The sequence below is a fragment of the Oryzias latipes genome, chromosome 16 (genome assembly GCF_002234675.1).
Source record: "Oryzias latipes chromosome 16, ASM223467v1".
In the NCBI taxonomy this organism is placed as follows: Eukaryota; Metazoa; Chordata; class Actinopteri; order Beloniformes; family Adrianichthyidae; genus Oryzias; species Oryzias latipes.
The window spans coordinates 12,868,321-12,889,990 of record NC_019874.2 but is presented as its reverse complement, the minus strand read 5'-3'; the positions used below and the strand labels follow the sequence as shown (position 1 = coordinate 12,889,990).

The window sequence follows — 21,670 nt, the reverse complement described above, 5'->3', positions numbered from 1 at the left end:
CGCCTCAAAGTTTTTGCCGGGACTGATGACATGGAGCAACCCCGCCCCCTGTTCCCCTCCCTCTTGTAGAGCGGGAAGCTAGTGTATTTTTCTACGTCACAATTTTGAGCTTAATTTTATTTATGTATGTCTTTGATCATCAGAAAAACGCCACGAAAACACGTTAAAAACACAAATTTCACCGAAATATGTCTTTAAGCCCCACAGAAAACAAGCTGTAATAGGGGTTAGCTGCCACTAGGTGTCAGTGTTTCACTATTTTCAAACATCAACGTAGCGACAGATTTCCTGACATGATTTACCTGTTGTTCCTTTTATCTGCTCAAAGGTACGATTACTAACCTTCTATCAATTTTACATCGCTTTTAGGGGAAAATTGTTGCTCAGGGCAGGCTGCTCCTCCAAGACACCTTCATGGTTTCAGACCAAGATGGGGGTCTACTGTCAAGGATGAAAGAAAGGAGAGTGTTTTTGTTTGAGCAGATAGTTATATTCAGCGAACCTCTGGATAAAAAGAAGGGCTTCTCCACTCCTGGCTACCTCTTTAAAAACAGCATCAAGGTGAGTGCACCTCAATAGAAAACCCGCCAAATCTTACAAAAGCGGAAGATGTAAGCCTCTTTCGAACCACTCTTCACTCACTTTGAAATTCCTTTTAAAGCTTGATGATTGTTGAGAAATCCTATTATTTTCATGAACTATCTATTTAGGTGAGCTGGCTGGGTCTGGAAGAAAACACAGACGACCCCTGCAAGTTTACATTAACTTCAAGGTCATCTGCTGGGAGCATGGAGAGGTACACGCTTCACTCCGCCAGCCCAGGAGTGTGCCAAGTCTGGGTTCACCAGGTCAGCCAGATCTTGGAAAATCAGCGGAACTTCCTCAACGGTAAGAGATGTTTGAAAGGGGTCAACGACAGTAAAAGCTCATACCATGAAAGAAGAGGCCTCTTAGAAATAAGTCCAAAATTCCTACCCCTTTGGCAGATTTTCTTTAAATAACCCAAATCTACCACGACATTTTCCCAAACAAAGAGGAAAACATTGAAAAACATTGATAATAAGATTGTTTTTCTTGCAAGACAGGAAAAAAAAGACTATTTTTTCTTTAGATTCAGTTTTTTAAATCTGTTTTGCAGCTTTGACATCCCCCATAGAGTACCAGAGGAACCACGTGGGTGGAGGAGGGTCAAGCGGACCCCCTAGTAGTAGCAGCAGTAGTGCCGGAGGCCTCCCAGGAGGCAGCAGCACCAACAATACCTCCAATTCGGGTGGAGGAGGAGGAGGTGGCGGAGGAGGAGGCTCAGGGGGTAACTCCAATCTGTGCGGGCCTCGCTCTCGGCCCTCACGCATCCCGCAGCCTTCCTCGCGCCTCCCCCAGCCTGTTCACCACCACCACCCCCCAGGCCCCGAGGGGCCTGACAGATCAGCAGGTATGTGGTCTCCCTGCCACCCGCAGCCCCCCGATTCCTTTCCCTCTAACTGCTTTTCTGACAGCGCAACAAACGGAGAGCTGCCTGCCTCCGAGGTCCCTAAGATGAGGATGGACAGTCCTCACGGAAGCAGCTGTAGTAACAGTAACAGGCCGTTCAGTAATGCGGACAGCAGTGTCAGAAAGGGAGGATGTGAGGAGACGCAGAGGCCTCAGACCGCTGCGAAACCACAGATGACAGTGGTTCCTTTGAATTTTCCTCTAAAAAGCCCCCGAGTCGGCACCGTTTCCCCCCTAATGTCATCTCCAGCTGCTGGAGCAGCAAAGGAACTGATCCTCCCTTCAAGCCCAGTGCATAAAGGAAACCCTTTCTGGGCTGTAGTCCCCCCTCTGCCTCCTTCGCCCGCCAGCAGGCCCGGTTCCTGCTCCTTCCCCAGTGACAATAGTGGTGGAGGGGACTCTTTGGGCAGGGGAAGTCACGGGACGCCATCCCATCACCGCCACTCCAGCCATAATAAGGATGTAGACCGCATGAGCACCTGCTCCTCCACCAGCGAGCAGTCTGTTCACTCCACCCAGAGCAACGGGGTAAGACGTTGAGCCCCGTGTGTCAGTGAGTCTACAGCTAATCACAAGTCACTAATCCCCCTCCCTCACTGACTGGCTATCTATCAGTCAGCCTTTCTTAAGAATGCCAACAACTACTACTTCTGAAACACTGACAGAAATGTATCGCCTATCTCTGTGCACTAACCTCACCCTCGGAGTGTTTAGGGGCCAATGCTCAGAGTGTACTAACAATGACTCACAGAACATCTTATGCGTTTGCTCTTGAAGATGTTCCTTCAATGCTTCAGAATAAGTTCTGTCCCAAATAGAAACTAATCAAACAACAATTTCCGTCTTCCCCTATCGCTCTGCGTGAATCTTCTCCACTGATCTCACTGACCTATCGGATCATTTTGTCCAAACTTCGGGGTACGTCTGTACAAACGTCCCCCCCCTCCCTTCCCTCATCTCCACCACTTTCTGCTTCATTCTCAGAAATGTCAACTTCTGCATTTCAGTCTCCTGTGACTTCAGAATCGTGACTTCTTGCTTCAAAACCTTTGAATCTGCCGTGGTTCATTGTTCAGCATCACAACAAAGAATAGAAATGAAACGGTTCACTTCTTCTTCTTACTCACTTCTACTTCTTTTCTGCTTTTGTATTTTTTCGTTTTTAGTGTTCTAGCTGGCACACAATGTCAAAACATGCCAAATGCAGCTATAATTAAGTCTCGCCCCAACACCAATACACTGTGTGAGCCATATTTTAACATAACTAATGCTAATTTCAAACTTTTTTTTGGTTTAATTTGCCATTTGGGGAACATCTGGAATGACTTTAGTACCACTACATCTAATCTACATAATAACTTGCCTTTCCCATAACTTAGTTTGAATCAGATCTGTTGCTTCAACATCTGTTTTTTTTTTTCTCCTCTCCTTCAGAGTGAAAGCAGTAGCAGCAGCAGCGTGTCCACCATGTTGGTGACCCAGGACTATGTGGCAGTGAAGGAGGATGAGATCAGTGTGGCGCAGGGCGAGGTGGTCCAGATGCTTGCCAGCAACCAGCAGAACATGTTCCTGGTATACCGGGCTGCCAACGAGCACAGCCCTGCGGCTGAGGGCTGGATCCCTGGCTACGTTTTAGGCCACACCTCAACCTCCGTCACACCCGAGCTTCCTGAAGGCACCATCAAGTAAGGGGGTCAACAGGCGTCTGTTGTCTTGTGGGACACTTCATTTCTGCAACTAAGGTTGTTTTATTAAATCTGCTCTTTTCCTGTTTTTCGCTTTGGTTTGCTTAGAAAATCATTATCATGGCACACAGCCCTCCGCATCCGCCGAAAGTCTGAGAAAAGAGACAAGGAGGGGAAAAAAGTGGAGAATGGCTACCGCAAGTCTCAGGACAGCCTGGCGAACAAAGTCTCTGTCAAGGTTGGAGGCATGGATTCCCACTTTAATATAACTTGTTTGTTATTTAATTTGTGATGAAAAATAGATTTTTCCCTTTATTTTCAGCTTCTCAATCCCAACTTCATTTATGAGGGTAAGTTTTTTTTTCTTTTCCTCTTTCCCACCACTTCCTGTTTTCCTTTGAAATGTTTGTAATGATTAGGATTACTTTTTGTAAGATGCGCTTTGCTTCAGCTCCACCAGAGTTCCTCGTCCCTGTGAGCGATGCATTATGTGAGAGCGGCGACAACGTCATCCTGAGGTGTAAAGTATGTGGCCGTCCCCGAGCCACCGTCACCTGGCACGGGCCGGACAATGACACCCTGAGCAGCGACGGACACCACAGCATCACATACAGGTACAGGTTAAGCCTCATCACGGATCCTTTGAATCAGCCGTTAGGGACACCCTACTCCGATCGGACTCGATCGGAATGTTTTATCCCAATAAGGGATCGAATATTTATTTTATTTTAATTATCATGATCGGCACTATACATTTCAAGCTTATTATTACAGGTAAATATTCTACTGTACTAGAGGTCTGCATATTATGAACGGACTACAACATTTTATTCCGGTAAAGTTCAGCAGATGACGGCACTAGTTTGAGCGGAAGGCACACAAAGACGTCCTGCTAAGTTGGCGAGATATTCATAGATTCTGAATTTAGGGCTCATTAACTCATTTATTAACATTTAAAACTGTCTCTATTGGTTCGTCTTAACTTAAACAATGACCTGCAAAGGTAATTCAAAAGGTAAACAACCAGAATTGAGTTTCATTTTAATAAATATAGCTCTTTTTGAGCTGCCGACAGAGAGATGGCAGTGAGAGGGACCGTCTACAAAGTGCAAGCTCCGGGAAAAAGGGATTTAAAATAAAAACAAAAAATCTCTCAAAAACACATCGAAACTAATCAAATGTTACATTGAGATGATCTGGTCATTAAAACTCATCATTGAATTTTTGCGACAATAACGATTTGAAAAGAAAGTCATCATTTAATTATAGGATATTTTAATGAATCACATATGATCAAAAACGATCAACAGCTCCTAAGGGACTAAAGCTGCATTCACCAAACTTTCTTAAATGACTAATTATTACCTATTTTTACTAGTTAATAGTAAACTATGTCTAAGTGTTAATCTATTATTTGAAGAAATGTTATAAAATCAGGAACAACATGGATCTGTTTAACCCTGGTGCTATCTTAGATGACCCCACCCTTACATTGACCCCACCCTTACATTGATGTGTTCTCCCTACCATGAAAAAGGTGGATAAAGGTGGAAAGATTTCATGTAATCCATGGACACCAGTGAAGATCACGAATCATTGAAGAAAAAAGGTTCAGAGCACTGTCTAGTGGGTCTAGATGACCCAACTCCCAATGTTAAAGTGCCTAGGATAGCACAAGGGTTAATACATTTTGTTTTCAATGTAAATTTTATGAATTTGTTATCAGCAGATACTCAAAATCAAATGACATAATCAGATCGGGCCAAAGAAACAGCTGATTGGGATGTTTTTTAGTGAGTCTAAACTTTTAGCCACATGTGAATTTGCGGCAGCTGGAATAAAAATAGAAAAAGCTGCTGAGCGTTGTGTGCTACCTTTTTCCTTGTTTATCCCTTCAGTGAGACAGGTGAGGCATCTCTGCGCATCCTGGGAGCGTCTCCAGAGGATAGTGGGATGTACACCTGTGTTGCCACGAACATCGCAGGCACCAGCTCCTCTTCTGCCAGTCTCACAGTTTCAGGTAAGAGGGCAGTGATTAATTTCCATAAACTTTTCTTCTTTTTTTTGCAACCTACGTGTTTTTCCTCAACCTGTTTACTTTTTCTGGGTGTGCATTTGGCCCACTTTGACTGTATTTTATCAAACATTGTCAGGATCCCCCGATGATGAAAGCGAAATCGTCTGGAAAAGCAGCTTTGAGTCCTATTTTACAGAGATAACTGAACTGGGAAGGTAAGGATGGGCTTTTTTTAAAGTCTTGCAGCACTTTTATAACACGATAAAAAAACGTGTGACCCTCCTCTCTGCTCACCAGGGGCCGCTTCTCAGTGACTAAGCGTTGTGACCAGAGAGGAAGCAAACGAACTGTAGCAGCAAAACACGTCAACAAGAAGCTGCTGCGTCGTGAGAGGGCGCTGAAGGAGGTCCAACTCCTCCAGACTCTGGACCATCCTAACCTGGTCAAACTGCTGGACACATATGAGACAGCCAACAGCTACGTGCTCATCCTGGAGATGTGAGGACAGCGGCTGTTTTTACTCCTTCCACAATTTTTTTAATCAAAACAATTTCTCTGAAGTTCAATTCAATTCAATTTTATTTACATAAAAGTTAACTTTGTGTCTGTTATCAGGGCAGACCAGGGCCGATTCCTGGATTACATTGTGAGCTGGGGGAACCTGACTGAAGAGAAGGTGGCTTTATACCTTAGAGACATTCTTGAGGCTCTTCACTACCTGCACAGCTGGAGGATAGCACACCTCGATCTCAAAGTACACAGTCATCCCTGCTCTGTTATTAAGCAACTGTGATTTGCAAAATGGTTTTGTTACAGTAAATACTAGAATGTGATGTGGTGCATCTGCTCTGAATGAATTATACCAAACAGAACTGTTTGTAGATCCAAGAGTTAAGATCAGGTTCAGATTATTAGGCTGGACCACAAGCTTACCAAATGGCAACGGCTAGCAAACAGCCTAAAAAGGAATCATAGAGACAGTCTTTTTTTTGACCTGCTTTTAAAAAAGGTTTTTCTCTATCTTGCAGCCTGAGAACATTGTGGTGGAGCATGCATCCTCCCAGCCTGTAATCAAGCTGACAGACTTTGGTGATGCCGTGCAGCTGAACTCTGGTTGCTCCTATGTGCATCCTCTGCTGGGAAGCCCCGAGTTCTCTGCTCCTGAGCTGGTTCTGGGTCAGCCCGCTTCCCTGATGTCTGACCTCTGGAGTTTAGGTTGGTGGAGAAACGTGGTGTTTACCTCTTTTCTTTCTTTCTTTTTTTTGTTTTTGTTTTTTTGTGCGGGGGGGGGGGGGTAATTTAGCTTTCATATCTTTAACAAAATGTCTTAAAATGTGTATAATTGGACAACTATTCACATTTTTTTCAGCAAAATGCATTGTGGACAATGTTGTGAAAAAAGTCAGGACCAAGAAAAAACCATCTATTTTTCTCTCCAATAAAGTTATTTTTACGTAATTATAATTGATTAGCACGGGGTTTTACAAAACCTTTTCTGTTTAATAAAGGGATTTTGTTGCATACAATAGAGGCTTAAAGGAAAAATTTCTGCTTACTGCAAATCACATCAACATCGAGCAGAGATGCAGCTTCTGACAAAAACATAGAATTATCTACATTTGATCAAAAGCTTCACAGTTTTTGCAGATTGTGCCCTCACACAGGATGCAGCAGTGCAATGCATGACTGTGCTCTTTCCATTCATCAGTGATTGGCGTCACTGAACACGTTTAATACCTCACTTCCCTGAATGTGACTCCTCTGCATTTTTCTCATGTACTTACCAGATATTTTTTTTTTGTTTTTAAAGCTAAAAGTCTGTATTCTTAGCCAGGAGCTTTGTTGCTGTGATGTGTGACTGTCGACTGCCTGCTTTGCAGGTGTGGTGACCTACGTTGTCCTGAGTGGCGCCTCTCCCTTCCTGGACGAAAGCCTGGAAGAGACGTGCCTGAACATCTGCCGCCTGGACTTCAGCTTCCCCGAAGATTACTTCCAGGGTGTGAGCCCAGCTGCCAGGGACTTTGTGTGCCGGCTGCTCCAAAGCGAGCCGGAACGACGCCCCTCTGCGGCGTCCTGCCTCCAGGATCCATGGCTGCAGCCCCGAGACGGCGGTCGCGACTCATCAAACCACACGCAGCCACACGCATTGCCACCATCGCCGACCTTTCACAGCGTGCACCTGGACACCTCCCGGCTTATCTCCTTCATTGAGAGACGGAAGCATCAGAACGACATTCGGCCCGTCGGCGCCATCAAGGTCTTCCTTCACAGCCGCCTTCTCAACCACAGCTAACGGTAGACAGACGGGAAGGAACTTTCTCCGAGAGGACCACCAGCACCAAGTCTACAAAGATCCCCTTTTCCTTCAACTAGCCACAAATGTCCTGCTGCTGCTGCTGCTGCTGCTGCTGACTGACTGACTGACTGATATACCCCTTGTTCTCCTCCTCCTCCTCTTCGTCCTTGACATACTGTCATCTTGTCTGCACAAGTGAACTGCTGGAATCCATTAGAGATTTCAAACCATGACTCAACTGGAGAGCGTCAAGCTTTCCTAACAAGCCAATGCGAGCAAGTCTCCCATTGTGGACGGTGATACAGAAAATAGATGCATACTATACTGTAAAATAAGAATATTTCAGGCTGCTTTTGAGTGACACACACAAAAAATGGCTTTTTGTAATGACAGATTACTTTTTTTGTAAAAGACACTATGTACAGCGAGAGAGAAATACGACTGTCTTATTCATTTGGGAATAAAGTGTAGTTGTAAACAAAAGAGGAATAGAATTTGTTCCAGAACAAAATATGACTAAGAGTTGTTTTCCAAAACTGCATAAAAGTTACCTTCTGTGCAATAGTTTGCTAATCATTACCACCCTTCCTCAGTTTCAAGGTAAATCCGAACAGTTTGTGACAAAAAAACAACAGAAATCATTGAACTTGCGCATTAAAGCCATCCAGCTAATCTTCCCGGATCTCTACCTGCTTCCGCCTTATTTGTAAATAACGCATTCCTGCTTTATATCTTTTCGTTTTGAAGATTTTTGTTGGCTGAAAAAAAGGCGACTCACCCACTAGCAGATTCTCAGCGGCTGGAATTTTACTCAGAACCAACCGCTACTAGAAAAGGCATTCATAATTCGCATTGGTTCTTGTGCAGCGTTGCAGCTTTAGGATGTATGCAACTATTTATGAAGACTTGTGTTGTAGCCGTATTCTTAAAAAAGGCATGTATGTACCTGGTACTGCTTTAGATGTCTGTATTGTGTTGATTCCTATGGATTAAGTTCAGTATTAATATCAGTAAAACCTGAGACAAAGATAGGGTTTTCTGAAATAGTGTATAAAAATGTGGATCTATATAATAATGTGTTATTTTTATGCTTTTCATTTGTCCTTGTCCTTTTTTTTTTTGTAACAAAACCAAAGTTGTCTAAAATTTCTGTTCCAACTAGTTCCCTTTTTTTTTTGTTTTGTTTTGTTTGTGATGTTAAGTTATGAAGAACCACACTGACGCTGGACATGTGTATGAGTGTTTACAAAGGTTCAGTGTGCGTGAGTATTTATTTTTAACTTTTTTTGTGAAGACTAAACCGTTTGGTGAATTTTGTTGCTGAAATAAGAGATTTCACTCGTCCGTTTTTCAAGATGTGCACAAAGTGGTTTCCTCTGTGAGTTTGTTCGGCTTCTGTAGGTTGACGCTGGTGTGTGTTTGTGGATTCGTTTAAGCTCCTCAGTTTGGCATCATGAAGCGTTTACCTCTTCATTAAGCAATAGGTCCATGAGAGGAAAAAGGAAAAAAAACAAAAACGGACCTTTGTGAGGGGGGGTGCATTTAAAGATGCATTGTAACCGTGCATTGAACAGAATTTGTACTCCAACATTTGAAGTTGAATAGCTTTGATACATGTCCATCAGCCTTCACAGGTAAAAGGGTCTGCCAGTTATTTTTGCTGGGATGAGTTGTCTTTTTTTTTCTTCTTTTTCTGTGAAACACCTTGACCGGCGACTAAAACGCTCATTGCATCTCCTCCGGTTACTAACAAGAAACGACAGATGTGCTTGTTATATTTGAAGGTTGAAAGAGATGCTGTCAAGTCTTAGGATTTTATCCCTCCTCCATATGTTATGACCATATGTTACCAACTCTTGTTGGTCTAAAGATTCCACTTTGTTTTACTTTTATTTATTGGAGTTTGGGTTTCCCACGAGATATTTGATCAGATTCTCCTCAGAGCATCTGTGCATGGAAGGATTTGATGAAAGTACAACTCATGATGTAAAGATGTACAGAGAGGGTTGGGCAGTTTGCCCACACTCAGGATGTAAACCTCATAACTGTCATATTTTAAATAAACCTAGAACAAGACTGCGGCAATGTCATCTTGAATGTCTTATGACTCATTTTTACTTTTGCATGTATATTTCTTTGTACAGAAGAATGTCTTTACTTGTGTTGTAAATATTTTATTTTGTTCTCTGTTATTTTGCCATTAAACATACAAGAAACAACGGTGTCATCTTTTTTTATTTATGTGCTGTAAACACCCAGATGAGAACATGATTTGTTACTCTGTTGTATTTTCTCTTTCTATATCTCTCGTGACCTTCAAGACCAGATAAAGGAATTCTGGACTGACTTGGAAGTGAGGGAAAACCCAGGAGAGGTCAGTCGTTTATGAGAATGAACACCAAGGGCAGTACTGACTAAAAAATGGGGGCAAAACAAATCCCAAGACTGCTTTGTTTGAGCCAGAAAAATCATAAAATATTAGTTTTTTTTTTATTTCTAAAACTTTGAGAGATGTTTTTTTTCTGAAGCTTAAACTAAAAACAGTAAAAGGAAAAAGTATTTTTCAAGATTTCTTCTTGTGCCCATGCAAAAAAGGGAACTAGAGAAATGCTGATCTTATCTGTTCTCCTGCAGATGTTACAGTGACTAATGACTGTATCTTGACTTTTTTTTTTACAGCCATAATATTACGTTAGTACAGAGATACTACCAAAGGGAAAATCTTCATGCAAATAAATTGATCTCCATGAAAGTTTGCAGCCCAAAGAGCTGATCAAATCTTGTTTACTGTTAAACATTCATCTGGAACACAAGTTCACACGTTTTCCTACCCAGAATGAAACACTTTTTGAATTTCTTTAAAGCCACAGCCTCCAGAAGTGCAGCAGAGAACCACACATGCACGTGCTTTCTTATCAGATTATCTTGACTGCAAAAGATCACGCAAAGGTCTGTGAAGTGTGAAGGTGATGCACGCTGGTAGACAGTTTCTTCACCCAGTTCACCTTCTGGCAGGTTAACCACGGTTACAGCGGATGTATTTATAATTGTTATAACAAAGAAATATGTTTATTTTCTTAAACTGCACTGAAAGGAAAACAGTTTGACCTGTCAACTTCTGGTTGACTGTAATACATTAACACAGAAGAATATACATAGAGTAAGAATATATTAGAAGAGGGGAATTGTCATTTAAAAAAAGATAGGAGCAAAGGAGGAGATATTTTCGCAAAAAAAAAAAGTAGTTTTTCTCCAGAAATGGGATTGCACTAATTTCAACTTTCTCCCTAATCCCACTCACACGTGTGCACACACATACACTCAACACACAACTTCAGTGTTGAGTCATACACTAGGTCCTATTTGAGTAAATCATAAAACTGTAAGAAAAGAAAAAAGGAAAAAAAAACTCATCACAGCCCACAATTTCTTATAAAAGAGCTGTTAAGAAAAAGAAAATGATGACACATCTCAGCAAGCAGTTTTAAACTATCTTCCCACTAGATGGCGCCAGAGAATTCACTTTATATATTAGTAACACTTGGAAGAAGCAGTCCAGACATGAGTGCAGTTGCAGCCGTTTTTTTGTTGTTATTGTCGAAAGAATTCCATTCAAAACAAGTGTGTATCCTGTGACATTTCCCCAAAGGTTTTATTCATCTTTTAAAGCAGACAGCAGACAACATTAGTTAGTTGAATATCAAATTTAGATTGCATAGAGTTGTCTGTGAGTTTGACAGAGCATTTCTTTTCTACCTTTGTTTTGAGATCAGTCAAAGCTCGACTTTTGTTTTTTTGTCAATGATGTGTAACTTCACTCAGAGGAAATTCTCACTTTGTTACTAATTTGCATTGATGCAGTTTTGGTTCCTCCTCTGGAGTTTGAAAAACCCACTCCAACCAAAATACGTTAAGATGTTTTTGTGTCATTCTTCTCATGATGGAGGTCATATAGTAGATTTCCAAAAGTTTTCACTCACTCACCCAAATGATCAGAATGAGGTGTCCTGATCACAAAATCTGTCATAGGATGCCACCTGTGCAACAAATCCAGTTGTAAAATGTCCTCACCACTAAATATTCCACAGTCAACTGTCAGCTCTATCATATCAAAATGGAACATTTTGGGAACAACAGCAACTCAGGTACAAAGTGGGAGGCCACATAAACTGACGGAGAGGGGTCAGCAGATTCTGAGGCGCATAGTTTAAACCCCTTTAAACTATGCAGAAAGTCAGCCACCCCTGGCTGATTTTCTGCACAGTCAATTGCTACAGAGCTCCAAACCTTCATGTGACCTTCAGATTAGACCAAGTGCAGTACGCAGAGAGCTTCGTGGAATGGGTTTCCATGGCCGTACAGCTGTATCTGAGCCACACATCACCGACTGAAATGCAAAGTGTCGGATGCAGTGGTGTAAAGCCCGCTGCCGCGGAACTCTAGAGCAGCGGAGTCGCCTTCTCTGGAGTGATGAATCACTCTTTTCCATCTGGCAATCTGATGGACGAGTCTGAGTTTGCAGGCTGCCAGGACAACGGTACATTTGGGACTGCATTGTGTCGAGTGTGAAATTTGGTGGAGTTGGAATTATGGTGTGGGGTTGTGTGGCAAAGTGGGTGTATCTACTTGTCACCTGACTGTCATAGCTCATCACTTTTAGAGACATCATGCATGTAAAGCACAATCACCAAATGTTTAAGACTGGTTTGATTGTTGGCATGTTTCCCACCTTCTCTTCCTGGTGCCCAAAGAATAAAATGGTGACCAAGGCCTTTACTTCCTGTTTAGTAGCTGGGCACAGGAAGTGGAAAGAATTTGGATTTCTTTGCATCCTTTTTGTTGTAATGATCTGAGTTGTTTATTTATGTTTGTCTTTATTTGCAGGACTTTAACTGTATGATTCACAAGACATTTCTATCTTTTGTTGTATATTTTCTTTATTGCTTGTTTAAAATAGCTTCCTTCCTGGTTGTGGCCAGCCAATTAACTGGAGCCCATTACAGGAAAGGAGCTCAGTGTGAAGGAGGAGAGCATGTATGAGCTGTGTAGCCAAAGTGTAAGATCAGACAATAAAAAAAACCTGTCCCTGAACTTAAAAGTCATCTGCCTCCTATGTAAACCAGGCCACTCTAGTCACATCACATTGTGACACATTGTGTTTTTTCAGGACTTGAACTTGGCCCTTTAGTTCCAGTGAAAGGAACTGTCACAGGATACCAAAATATTTTGGACAATTCTTTGCTCCCAACTGTGATGGAGCGGCTCCGTCTCTCTGTCTGAGCGAACACCGTGAGTGCATGCACACACACACACACACACACACACACACACACACACACCCACACCCACACACACACACACACACACACACACACACACACACACCCACACACACACACACACACAGGTTGATGCGCGCATCCACGTCATCATAATCAAAGCTTTTCGTAGTGAAACCATAGTGTCTTACAAAGCACCCTTCATTTTTACAGTTTAGACCTCGGGTGCACGCTTGTTCATCAGTAGTTTTTGGCATACATGCACATACAAGCGCTTACTCAAGGCAGCCCAGCAGCAAGCAGCAAGCAGCATCAGCAAGCAGCAAGCAGGAAGCAGCAGCAAGCAGCAAGCAGCAGCAGCAGCAGCAAGCAGCAGCAGCAGCAGCAGCAGCAGCAGCAGCAGCAGTGCAAGCAGCAGCAGCAGCAGCAGCAAGCAGCAAGCAGCAGCAGCAGCAGCAGCAAGCTGCATCAGCAAGCAGCAGCAGCAAGCATCAGCAGCAGCAAGCAGCAGCAGCAAGCAGCAAGCAGCAAGCAGCAGCAGCAGCAGCAAGCAGCAGCAGCAAGCAGCAAGCAGCAAGCAGCAAGCAGCAGCAGCAGCAAGCAGCAGCAGCAGCAAGCAGCAGCAGCAGCAAGCAGCAGCAGCAAGCAGCAGCAGCAAGCAGCAAGCAGCAAGCAGCAAGCAGCAGCAGCAGCAGCAGCAGCAGCAGCAAGCAGCAGCAGCAGCAGCAAGCAGCAGCAGCAGCAAGCAGCAAGCAGCAGCAAGCAGCAGCAAGCAGCAAGCAGCAGCAAGCAGCAGCAGCAGCAAGCAGCAGCAGCAGCAAGCAGCAGCAGCAGCAGCAGCAAGCAGCAGCAGCAAGCATCAAGCAGCAGCAGCAGCAGCAGCAGCAAGCAGCAGCAGCAGCAAGCAGCAGCAGCAGCAGCAGCAGCAGCAGCAGCAAGCAGCATCAGCAAGCAGCAGCAGCAAGCAGCAGCAGCAGCAAGCAGCATCAGCAAGCAGCAAGCAGCAGCAGCAGCAGCAGCAGCAGCAAGCAGCATCAGCAAGCAGCAAGCAGCAGCAGCAGCAGCAGCAGCAGCAGCAGCAAGCAGCAGCAGCAGCAGCAAGCAGCAGCAGCAGCAGCAGCAGCAAGCAGCATCAGCAAGCAGCAGCAGCAAGCAGCAGCAAGCAGCAAGCAGCAGCCAGCAGCAGCAGCAAGCAGCATCAGCAAGCAGCAAGCAGCAGCAGCAAGCAGCAAGCAGCAGCCAGCAGCAGCAGCAAGCAGCAGCAGCAAGCAGCAGCAAGCAGCAAGCAGCAGCAGCAGCAGCAAGCAGCAGCAGCAGCAGCAGCAGCAAGCAGCATCAGCAAGCAGCAGCAGCAAGCAGCAGCAAGCAGCAAGCAGCAAGCAGCAGCAGCAGCAGCAAGCAGCAGCAGCAGCAGCAGCAGCAAGCAGCATCAGCAAGCAGCAGCAGCAAGCAGCAGCAAGCAGCAAGCAGCAGCAGCAAGCAGCAGCAGCAGCAAGCAGCAGCAGCAAGCAGCAGCAGCAGCAGCAGCAGCAGCAAGCAGCATCAGCAAGCAGCAGCAGCAAGCAGCAGCAGCAGCAAGCAGCATCAGCAAGCAGCAAGCAGCAGCAGCAGCAGCAGCAGCAGCAAGCAGCAGCAGCAGCAGCAAGCAGCAGCAGCAGCAGCAGCAGCAAGCAGCATCAGCAAGCAGCAGCAGCAAGCAGCAGCAAGCAGCAAGCAGCAGCCAGCAGCAGCAGCAAGCAGCAGCAGCAAGCAGCAGCAGCAAGCAGCATCAGCAAGCAGCAGCAGCAAGCAGCAGCAGCAGCAAGCAGCAGCAAGCAGCAGCCAGCAGCAGCAGCAAGCAGCAGCAGCAAGCAGCAGCAGCAAGCAGCATCAGCAAGCAGCAGCAGCAAGCAGCAGCAGCAGCAAGCAGCAGCAGCAGCAGCAGCAAGCAGCATCAGCAAGCAGCAAGCAGCAGCAGCAAGCAGCAAGCAGCAGCCAGCAGCAGCAGCAAGCAGCAAGCAGCAGCAGCAGCAGCAAGCAGCAGCAGCAAGCAGCAAGCAGCAAGCAGCAGCAAGCAGCAGCAGCAAGCAGCAAGCAGCAGCTGTTTATATATTGTTGTCAGTCTTATGAAACAGCTGTTCCTAATGTATTTATTTATTTTAGTTTCTTGTTTTTCTTTGTATAGTTTAAGGGGAATTATTTGTGGTTGAAGTAAATGTGATGAAGGGCATAAGTGAATTATATTGTTGAAGGAAATACGACATATTTCATGAGAATAATTCTCTTTATCATTTTTTCTGAGTAGAGTGCCTGATTTGGTGGGAGTGGCAAACGAGGTACATAAGAAGGTGCCTCACTCTCATCATGGCAGAGGGGCTGAGAGTTTGAAAGAGACATGGGCAGGAGTGCCAGAATGAAGCAAACACCAGGAAGGTGAATTGTTCTGAAACCAGACTAATTTATGCTTTTTGCCCTCATCCCTGCTTTATGTTTTTGTGTGTCTCCCAAAGCCTCTATTAAAAAGGGTTAAACCTTGCTCAAATGCTCAAAAATTCCTATAAACACACTCCTCAACATTGTGGACAGCCTTCCACAAAAAAGTTGAAGCTGTAATCACTGCAAAAGGTGAACCCCCATCATATTGAAGTCTATGGGTCAGGACTGGGATGACACTTCAGTTCGTATGTGTCGAGACAGGTGAGTGAATGCTGTTGATAATATAGTGTGTATAAAGAAAATCAAGTTTAAAACTGCATTTCATTGATTATTTAATCATAGCATTGTAAATCATGAACAGACAAAAAATTCAGTTTGAAAAATAGTGTATTTGTGACATAAAAAATACACTGGGGTGGACCACAAGCTCCCTGCAATGGAGAGGGTAAGGGGGGGGGGCGGTGTTGCCCCAAGCCAACAGTCTGCCTACAACCCGGAGACGAATTTCTGTTGAATTTCTGTTGCTCTGCAGTAACTATGTCCTACAAAATGACAGGTTTTTGGTCTAATTTTGGCTGAAAACGGCTTAATTCTAATTAAAAGACCACTGGAAACACTTTTATAATAGATCAAAACATGATCGGAGTGGGTCTTAAACACACTCATGGTCAAACAATCATTTTATTTTGATATTGTTGGGTTTCTTGAAATTATGTTGTAATTGCATCCTCCTGAATTTGTTACTCCTAACTGAAAGCACCAAAGAGTAGGGATGTCAGTTTTTTTTTTCTGTCTTTCTTTGAAAATATGAGCTGTTCTTGTGCTGATCTAGTTCAACCACCTACTTAGTGAGATGAAACTCACTCTCATCAGATAGAATAAAAAGGAAGGAGAAACTCCGCTGTTGTCTCCTTTTTTTGTAATTCAAATAGTTTCATGTGTGGGTAGCTGATGCCTGAGCACACCTCCAATGTGCTTTGACAACACCACTTCCTTTTTGCCTGACGTGCATGAGGTAGACTCCACTTAAATGGATTATTGCTGTCAGAAAGTTCAGAATATAGCTAGTGTTGATGTCTCAGCTGTGGCTCCTTTATGATTAACAACATTATGGTATGGAAAATGTCTTCTTATTGTTCAGTTTGTAAAATTTGCATTTAAACTGATCAACTTTTTCAAAAGTATGAGAAAATCTCAATGGGAAACAATGAAACCCTTTACACTGCCTGTAGCCACAAGGGGGCCCAAGTCTGGATCCCCCTGTACCGGTCCCCTGTCCCCACCTCGGATACAATCCAGGGTTGGGTCAGGAAGGGCTCAAAAATCTTTGTCAAACAACCTGTGCAAATCAGTGAAAGCTGTTTAAAAGTGTTTTGACCCCTGAAGGGGATATGCGGAAAGGTGAAAAACAACAACACATATGTGTAGCTGTCTCCCGCCTGCACTGATGGTGTTCCTCGCAGTGACACATTGCAGCTGTCTGCGCCCCTCAAGAGCAAAAAAAAAAAAAAAAACTCCTGTCTTTAACTGATCACAATGTTTTCTCTTTCTAGAGAATTTCTCGTAATGAAAAAGACAATCTTATCTAGAAGCATAAGCTTTGCATAAAAAATGAGTGTGAATCATTAAATTTCAGGGGAAAAGTGTAATTTTATTAAAAGCTGTTTTTGATGCAAATTTACAGTGAAATACATGAAAACCCAGACAAAAAAGAAAAAAAGAAAGTGTGCAACAAAACAATTATTGGTTACAGTGCATTTAATAAATGTAAAACAAAGATTGCAAAAGACAACAGCACATCTTGCGCTTAAAAGCTGCAAGCAGGAAATGCAGTTTGAGAGGGGCTAAAACACAACCTCAATTCATAAATACCAGCCGTAAACTTTTTAAGGCATCAACACCTTGGCTGCTTTGGGTTCCAGCATTTTTATTCATTTTTTGCTCCAGCTCTATTAAAACTTTCAACAGCAACAAAACAACAAAAAATGTAAAAAGAAAAAAAAATAGAAAATGGCCCTTTTCGTTTCAACAGCAGTCACTGTAAAGGCAAAACACTGCAGGCAGGGACACTGTGCTGTATAGCTATGCTTTTAGGCAGCCAAGGTTTAACTGACACCTTGGTTACGTGCTTCCTCTCTCAAACTGTGGTTTCCTTGATGTTGTGGTTAGGTGCAAAAGCTTAAATGAGGCTTTAAAAACAATGTAAACCCTGCAAGTGGCTCTAGCCACCTTTCTTCATGCCTAATGCAAACTCAGATGCATGGTCAAATATATGGTAACATAAGAAGGATGCTTTGTTTTAAATATTATATAAAAGAGATAATTGTCAATTACAAAAAAACTAGTATGAAAATGTTTGAAGACTGACAAACAGGGATTTTGAGGCTTCTAATCTGGATCAAATTTAACTTCTGCCTTGGTGGCACAATTTCAGAGTTAAATCAGCTGACTGATGATGAGACAGTCAAACCTGACTCATCACTGATATAATCAATGTCTTTTTAAAAGATTGATTTGATGCGTTCTACTGAAAAGCATACTTGTGTGGCATTTAACATCATACATTGTGATTCTAAGACTGCAAAGTAAATACCACCTTGTTGGATGCAAGATGGTATATACTTTTACCATCTTGCATTCATGAGTTATGGAATGCAAGATGGAAAAGTATATTTTTCGGATTGTAAGTCGCTCTGGAGTATAAGTCACAACAGCCAAAACAATGATTTATAAAGAAGAAACAATCTTGTCTAAGTTACACTGGAGTATAAATTGTGTGTTGTTTTTTTTTAGCAAAATAAAATATCTATACAGAACATGCTTACAAGTCAACTAACTCTTTATATCACTTCAAATCACCAAATCTATTGAATCCTTCATTGAACATGTCGCCTTGGATCAATACCATCTAGCCTGGTGTAAGATTGAGTGGCGCTTCATCTTCTACGTTGCTGTTAGTAGCAAATACTGATATACACACCTACAGTGCCCTCTATGGGTTGTTATTATTTCTTGAAATATAATATGGCTAAACTATTCGAAAAATGCGATTTATACTCTGAAAAGTATGGTAGGTAAAATTATGCAGTGAACGTGAAATCTTTACATAAAGTTCATGCATTTTTTTTACACAGCATTAGACAAAACCAGAATCACCAATCACAATTTTTCATTAAAACAAAACTAGATTTATCAGCTTGATATCGTATTGCAGAACACCCATTACACTGCAGTGCTTCTCTCCTCCATACTTGTATTCTGTGAGTACGTTGATCCAAAGATTCTGTTCTGTGGTATGTAGACCTTGATCATCTGACACAACAAGCAGGGAGTTTTGGATATCAATCTCAACAGCTGCCTCCTGAACTTTTCCCCAACAAATACATATAAAATGGGATTCAGACAGCTGTGAGAGTAGGCAATGACTTCTGTGACTTGTAAAGCCAGTCTGATAGAATTGCTGCTCTCACATCCCATGTAGATCTGAAGGAGCTCCAGCCCTTTGAACAATGATGAGATGTTGTAGGGAACCCAGCAGCAGAAAAAAACAGCAATCACTAGTAAAACTAAGCGAATGGGCTGCTTTCTGGATGAGTGGCTGTCCAGCAGCTTCCAGATGATCCGTGAGTAGCAGAAAGTCATGATGCAAAGAGGGATAAACAGCCCCATTATGTTCATTTTGAAAATGCTGAAGATTGTCCAAAAGTGAGAGCTGGAATCTGTTTTCTCTGTTTTCTTAGAAAGTGCCGGGAAGCAATACAAAGACACGCTTACATTTGTGGTTGTCTGCTGTTTAATGAAGATCAGTTCAGGAAAGGAGGCCAAAAATCCAGCCGTCCATGTAACAGCAGCTGCAATCCTTCCAAAGAACAGTGTCCGTGCTTTCATAGCATAAACGGCATGGACTATAGCCAAGTAGCGGTCGATGCTCATCAAACAGATGAAAAAAATTCCACTGTAAAAGACAACATGATAAACGCCCAGGACAATCTTGCACATAGCATCTCCAAACAGCCACTGGTCCCTGGCTTGATATGCCAAGAAAGGGAGGGAGCACACCAGGAGGAGGTCAGCAATGGCCAGGTTCAACAAGCACATGTCAGTCATGCTGCGGAGTCGTGCTCCGCAAACAACGACCCAGATGACCAGAGAGTTTCCCAGCAGCCCCAGGAGGAAGAACATGGAATACATGGCCGGAATGAAACGAGCTCCTAATTTCTCATAATAACAGGTCTCAAACTGTAGGAAATAGTCATAATCATACTCAGTGGTGGCATCATCAGAGAAGGTAGTTGTTGGATGTCCAGAGCTGGATTTAAACAAAAACACAAAGGATGGAAAATTATTATTTAGACCTTGAAGCATTTTCTTTTTCAAAAATATGTTATTAGGTTAAGCAAAATTATTTTTTTCAACATGATTTAGGTGTTTAGTCTAGATATACAGACTGCCAGATGTTTTAACCACACCCATAAATAAATGTTGATGTTTCATTTTACTTTGAAGCATAAGTTCATTTAAATTCAAATGGGAAACAATAATATATTTGTTAGTATTGCTGAGTTTAAGATACAGCACTTATACAAGTATTTCTAGAACTTTGAAATGCAAAATTCATAGAGATTCATAAACTACTTCTGTTTTCAAGCATATTTTAAGCAGTCTGTTTGAAGCTTTGACTAAAAGTACTTTCAGTTCCTAATAAAATCTCCACATCCTTCTAAACATAATGGCTTTATCCGTGAAGCGGTGTAAAACAACTCAGCTAAAGATTGTGTAGTTTGTGCAGTCATTCTGAATACCTTTTAAAGTTCCAACAGCAAAGTGAAAACAGAGAGGCATAAAAGCTAGCTGCAGCTAATAAACCGAGTCACAGGGAAAAACTGGCTGCTCCCTCTGACTGTCGAAGCTTTTAGAAAGGAAACTGCCCACAGAAGTATGCTGTAGCTTACCTTGGAGAAACCTCTTCATGTATGTTTAATCTGAAAACACTAAAAGCTGGAGTTGTCATAGCTGTTTTTGATTCTGTGAAAGAATGCTCATAGTCTGAGTGTGTGCTGATCTTGCGCAAAAACTTTTCCAGACTTCCTTTTTTTTCCCTTTCCTGTCTGCTAGTGTGATGGAGCCAGGTTACAAAAATCTGTTCTGTTTCATATTCAGTCTTTACTCCTGGCTCATACAAATAGCCTCTGGGCTTGTTATGACTGACCTTAGGCCTATTCTACATGTGTCCACTCATTTTATATTACCCAAAGTCAGAACAGTTGCCAGCAAAACAAATTTGAAATTCAGTTTATGAGTTGTGTGCTTTGCATCCTCTGATAATTAAGTTATAAAAAGAGTAAAAAATAATCCAGCCATCCATTCACTTAACCCCCTTTGGGGTCATGGGGCTCTCAGAGTCTACCCTGGATACTGTTGGGTGTAGGCGGACAGGTCGCCAGTCTGTTACAGTAGAACTAACTAATAATTCATGAATACATAAAGAATATACAAATGTGTCTTTCTTTGATTAGTCTTGCCTTTCTTTCATAGTTGCCCTTGTACTTGAGTTTCAACCTGCCACATTGCACATTCACATCTTCTATCTGCATTTTGATTGAAGATTTTTAACACCCCACACCACCTCAAGAACTAACAAGTGTTATCACAGTATTTGATTAAGCCTTGGCTCTTTTTGATAAAATGAGTAAATGTTTGACAGAATGGTGTGGATGCTGCTGCTGAATGATCTCGGCTTTTTACTTCAAGGAATTTAAGAGGAACCTAACAGCTTGGTAACTATTTTTAGCAAAAAACAAAACAAACAGAAACAAAAAGTTTTCACACATCCAGATGTATTTATGAAACTTACATTTTTGCAGATTGTTTCCAGTTTATGGATGAACTTCAAAATGTTCAGGCTTTAATGTAAATGATTCCTACTAACAGAGAAATAACTAATTACAAACATAAATGTTAATTTAATGTAGTGGAGGCAATTCACTTACAGTAAAACTTCAATTTTACTTTTAGTCTCCTACCAGAAACAGGCACCACAACACTGTAAATATAATTAAAATATAGGACCTCATACAAAAATATTTGTTAATAAAGTTTAAACTTGCCTGTTAACCCCTTCAGTGCTGTTCATTTTGGTTTAGAAGATTCTGTGGAACAACAATACTAGATGTTTACCCTTCTGCACCTGAGATGAATAAATATTTAAGTGACAGTATTTCAGAGTCATTTTTTTTAAGCTGTGTGTGTAACACCTCTTTAACACCTCCCCTGACTATGGGACATGTCATGTTGAGTATTTCGTTTCCTGAATATGGTTTTCATTCCTATACACAAAAAGCCCACCCCATCTGCATGCAATACCACAAGTTTTCATGTGCCTGCTAACGTTGTAGGTACAAGGTGAGTTTTTGACCAAAAGCGCACATGCAGACAGCTGGAGGTTTGCAAAGCTTTTGTGGGTTTGAGCTTCTCCCATGCAAAGTGT

General features: G+C 42.5%; 2 protein-coding genes across 6 annotated transcripts in view; one reads left to right on the top strand and one right to left on the bottom strand.

The window, feature by feature from the left end:
- Positions 1-9,708, top strand: part of LOC101164837 (triple functional domain protein) — a 103,549-nt gene extending 93,841 nt beyond the window's left edge. The window contains exons 49-61 of one of the 3 annotated variants that reach the window (XM_023964294.1): positions 370-561; positions 711-888; positions 1,139-2,019; positions 2,926-3,176; positions 3,285-3,414; positions 3,499-3,526; positions 3,628-3,790; positions 5,075-5,196; positions 5,330-5,408; positions 5,491-5,691; positions 5,809-5,947; positions 6,222-6,408; positions 7,074-9,708. In XM_023964294.1, coding sequence (XP_023820062.1) covers positions 370-561; positions 711-888; positions 1,139-2,019; positions 2,926-3,176; positions 3,285-3,414; positions 3,499-3,526; positions 3,628-3,790; positions 5,075-5,196; positions 5,330-5,408; positions 5,491-5,691; positions 5,809-5,947; positions 6,222-6,408; positions 7,074-7,486 — 2,964 coding nt within the window. In that variant the 3' untranslated portion in view covers positions 7,487-9,708. Of the gene's footprint in view, positions 1-369; positions 562-710; positions 889-1,138; positions 2,020-2,925; positions 3,177-3,284; positions 3,415-3,498; positions 3,527-3,627; positions 3,791-5,074; positions 5,197-5,329; positions 5,409-5,490; positions 5,692-5,808; positions 5,948-6,221; positions 6,409-7,073 lie in introns of those variants that run through there. The other 2 variants (XM_023964296.1, XM_023964295.1) reach the window with 2 other exon arrangements.
- A 7,105-nt stretch (positions 9,709-16,813) lies between these two features.
- Positions 16,814-21,417, bottom strand: LOC101164587 (C-C chemokine receptor type 4). 3 transcript variants are annotated; one of them, XM_020710031.2, is made up of 2 exons: positions 21,291-21,417; positions 16,814-19,492 (listed from the first exon to the last, which is right to left on the bottom strand). In XM_020710031.2, the coding sequence occupies exons 1-2, from the start codon at positions 21,314-21,316 to the stop codon at positions 18,406-18,408; spliced, it is 1,113 nt and encodes a 370-aa protein (XP_020565690.1). In that variant the 5' UTR covers positions 21,317-21,417; the 3' UTR covers positions 16,814-18,405. The 3 variants fall into 3 exon arrangements, with proteins under 3 accessions (XP_020565690.1, XP_020565691.1, XP_004078074.1); XM_020710032.2 differs by lacking the exon at positions 21,291-21,417 and adding an exon at positions 21,038-21,269; XM_004078026.4 differs by lacking the exon at positions 21,291-21,417 and adding an exon at positions 20,136-21,020.
- Positions 21,418-21,670: the final 253 nt, after the last annotated feature.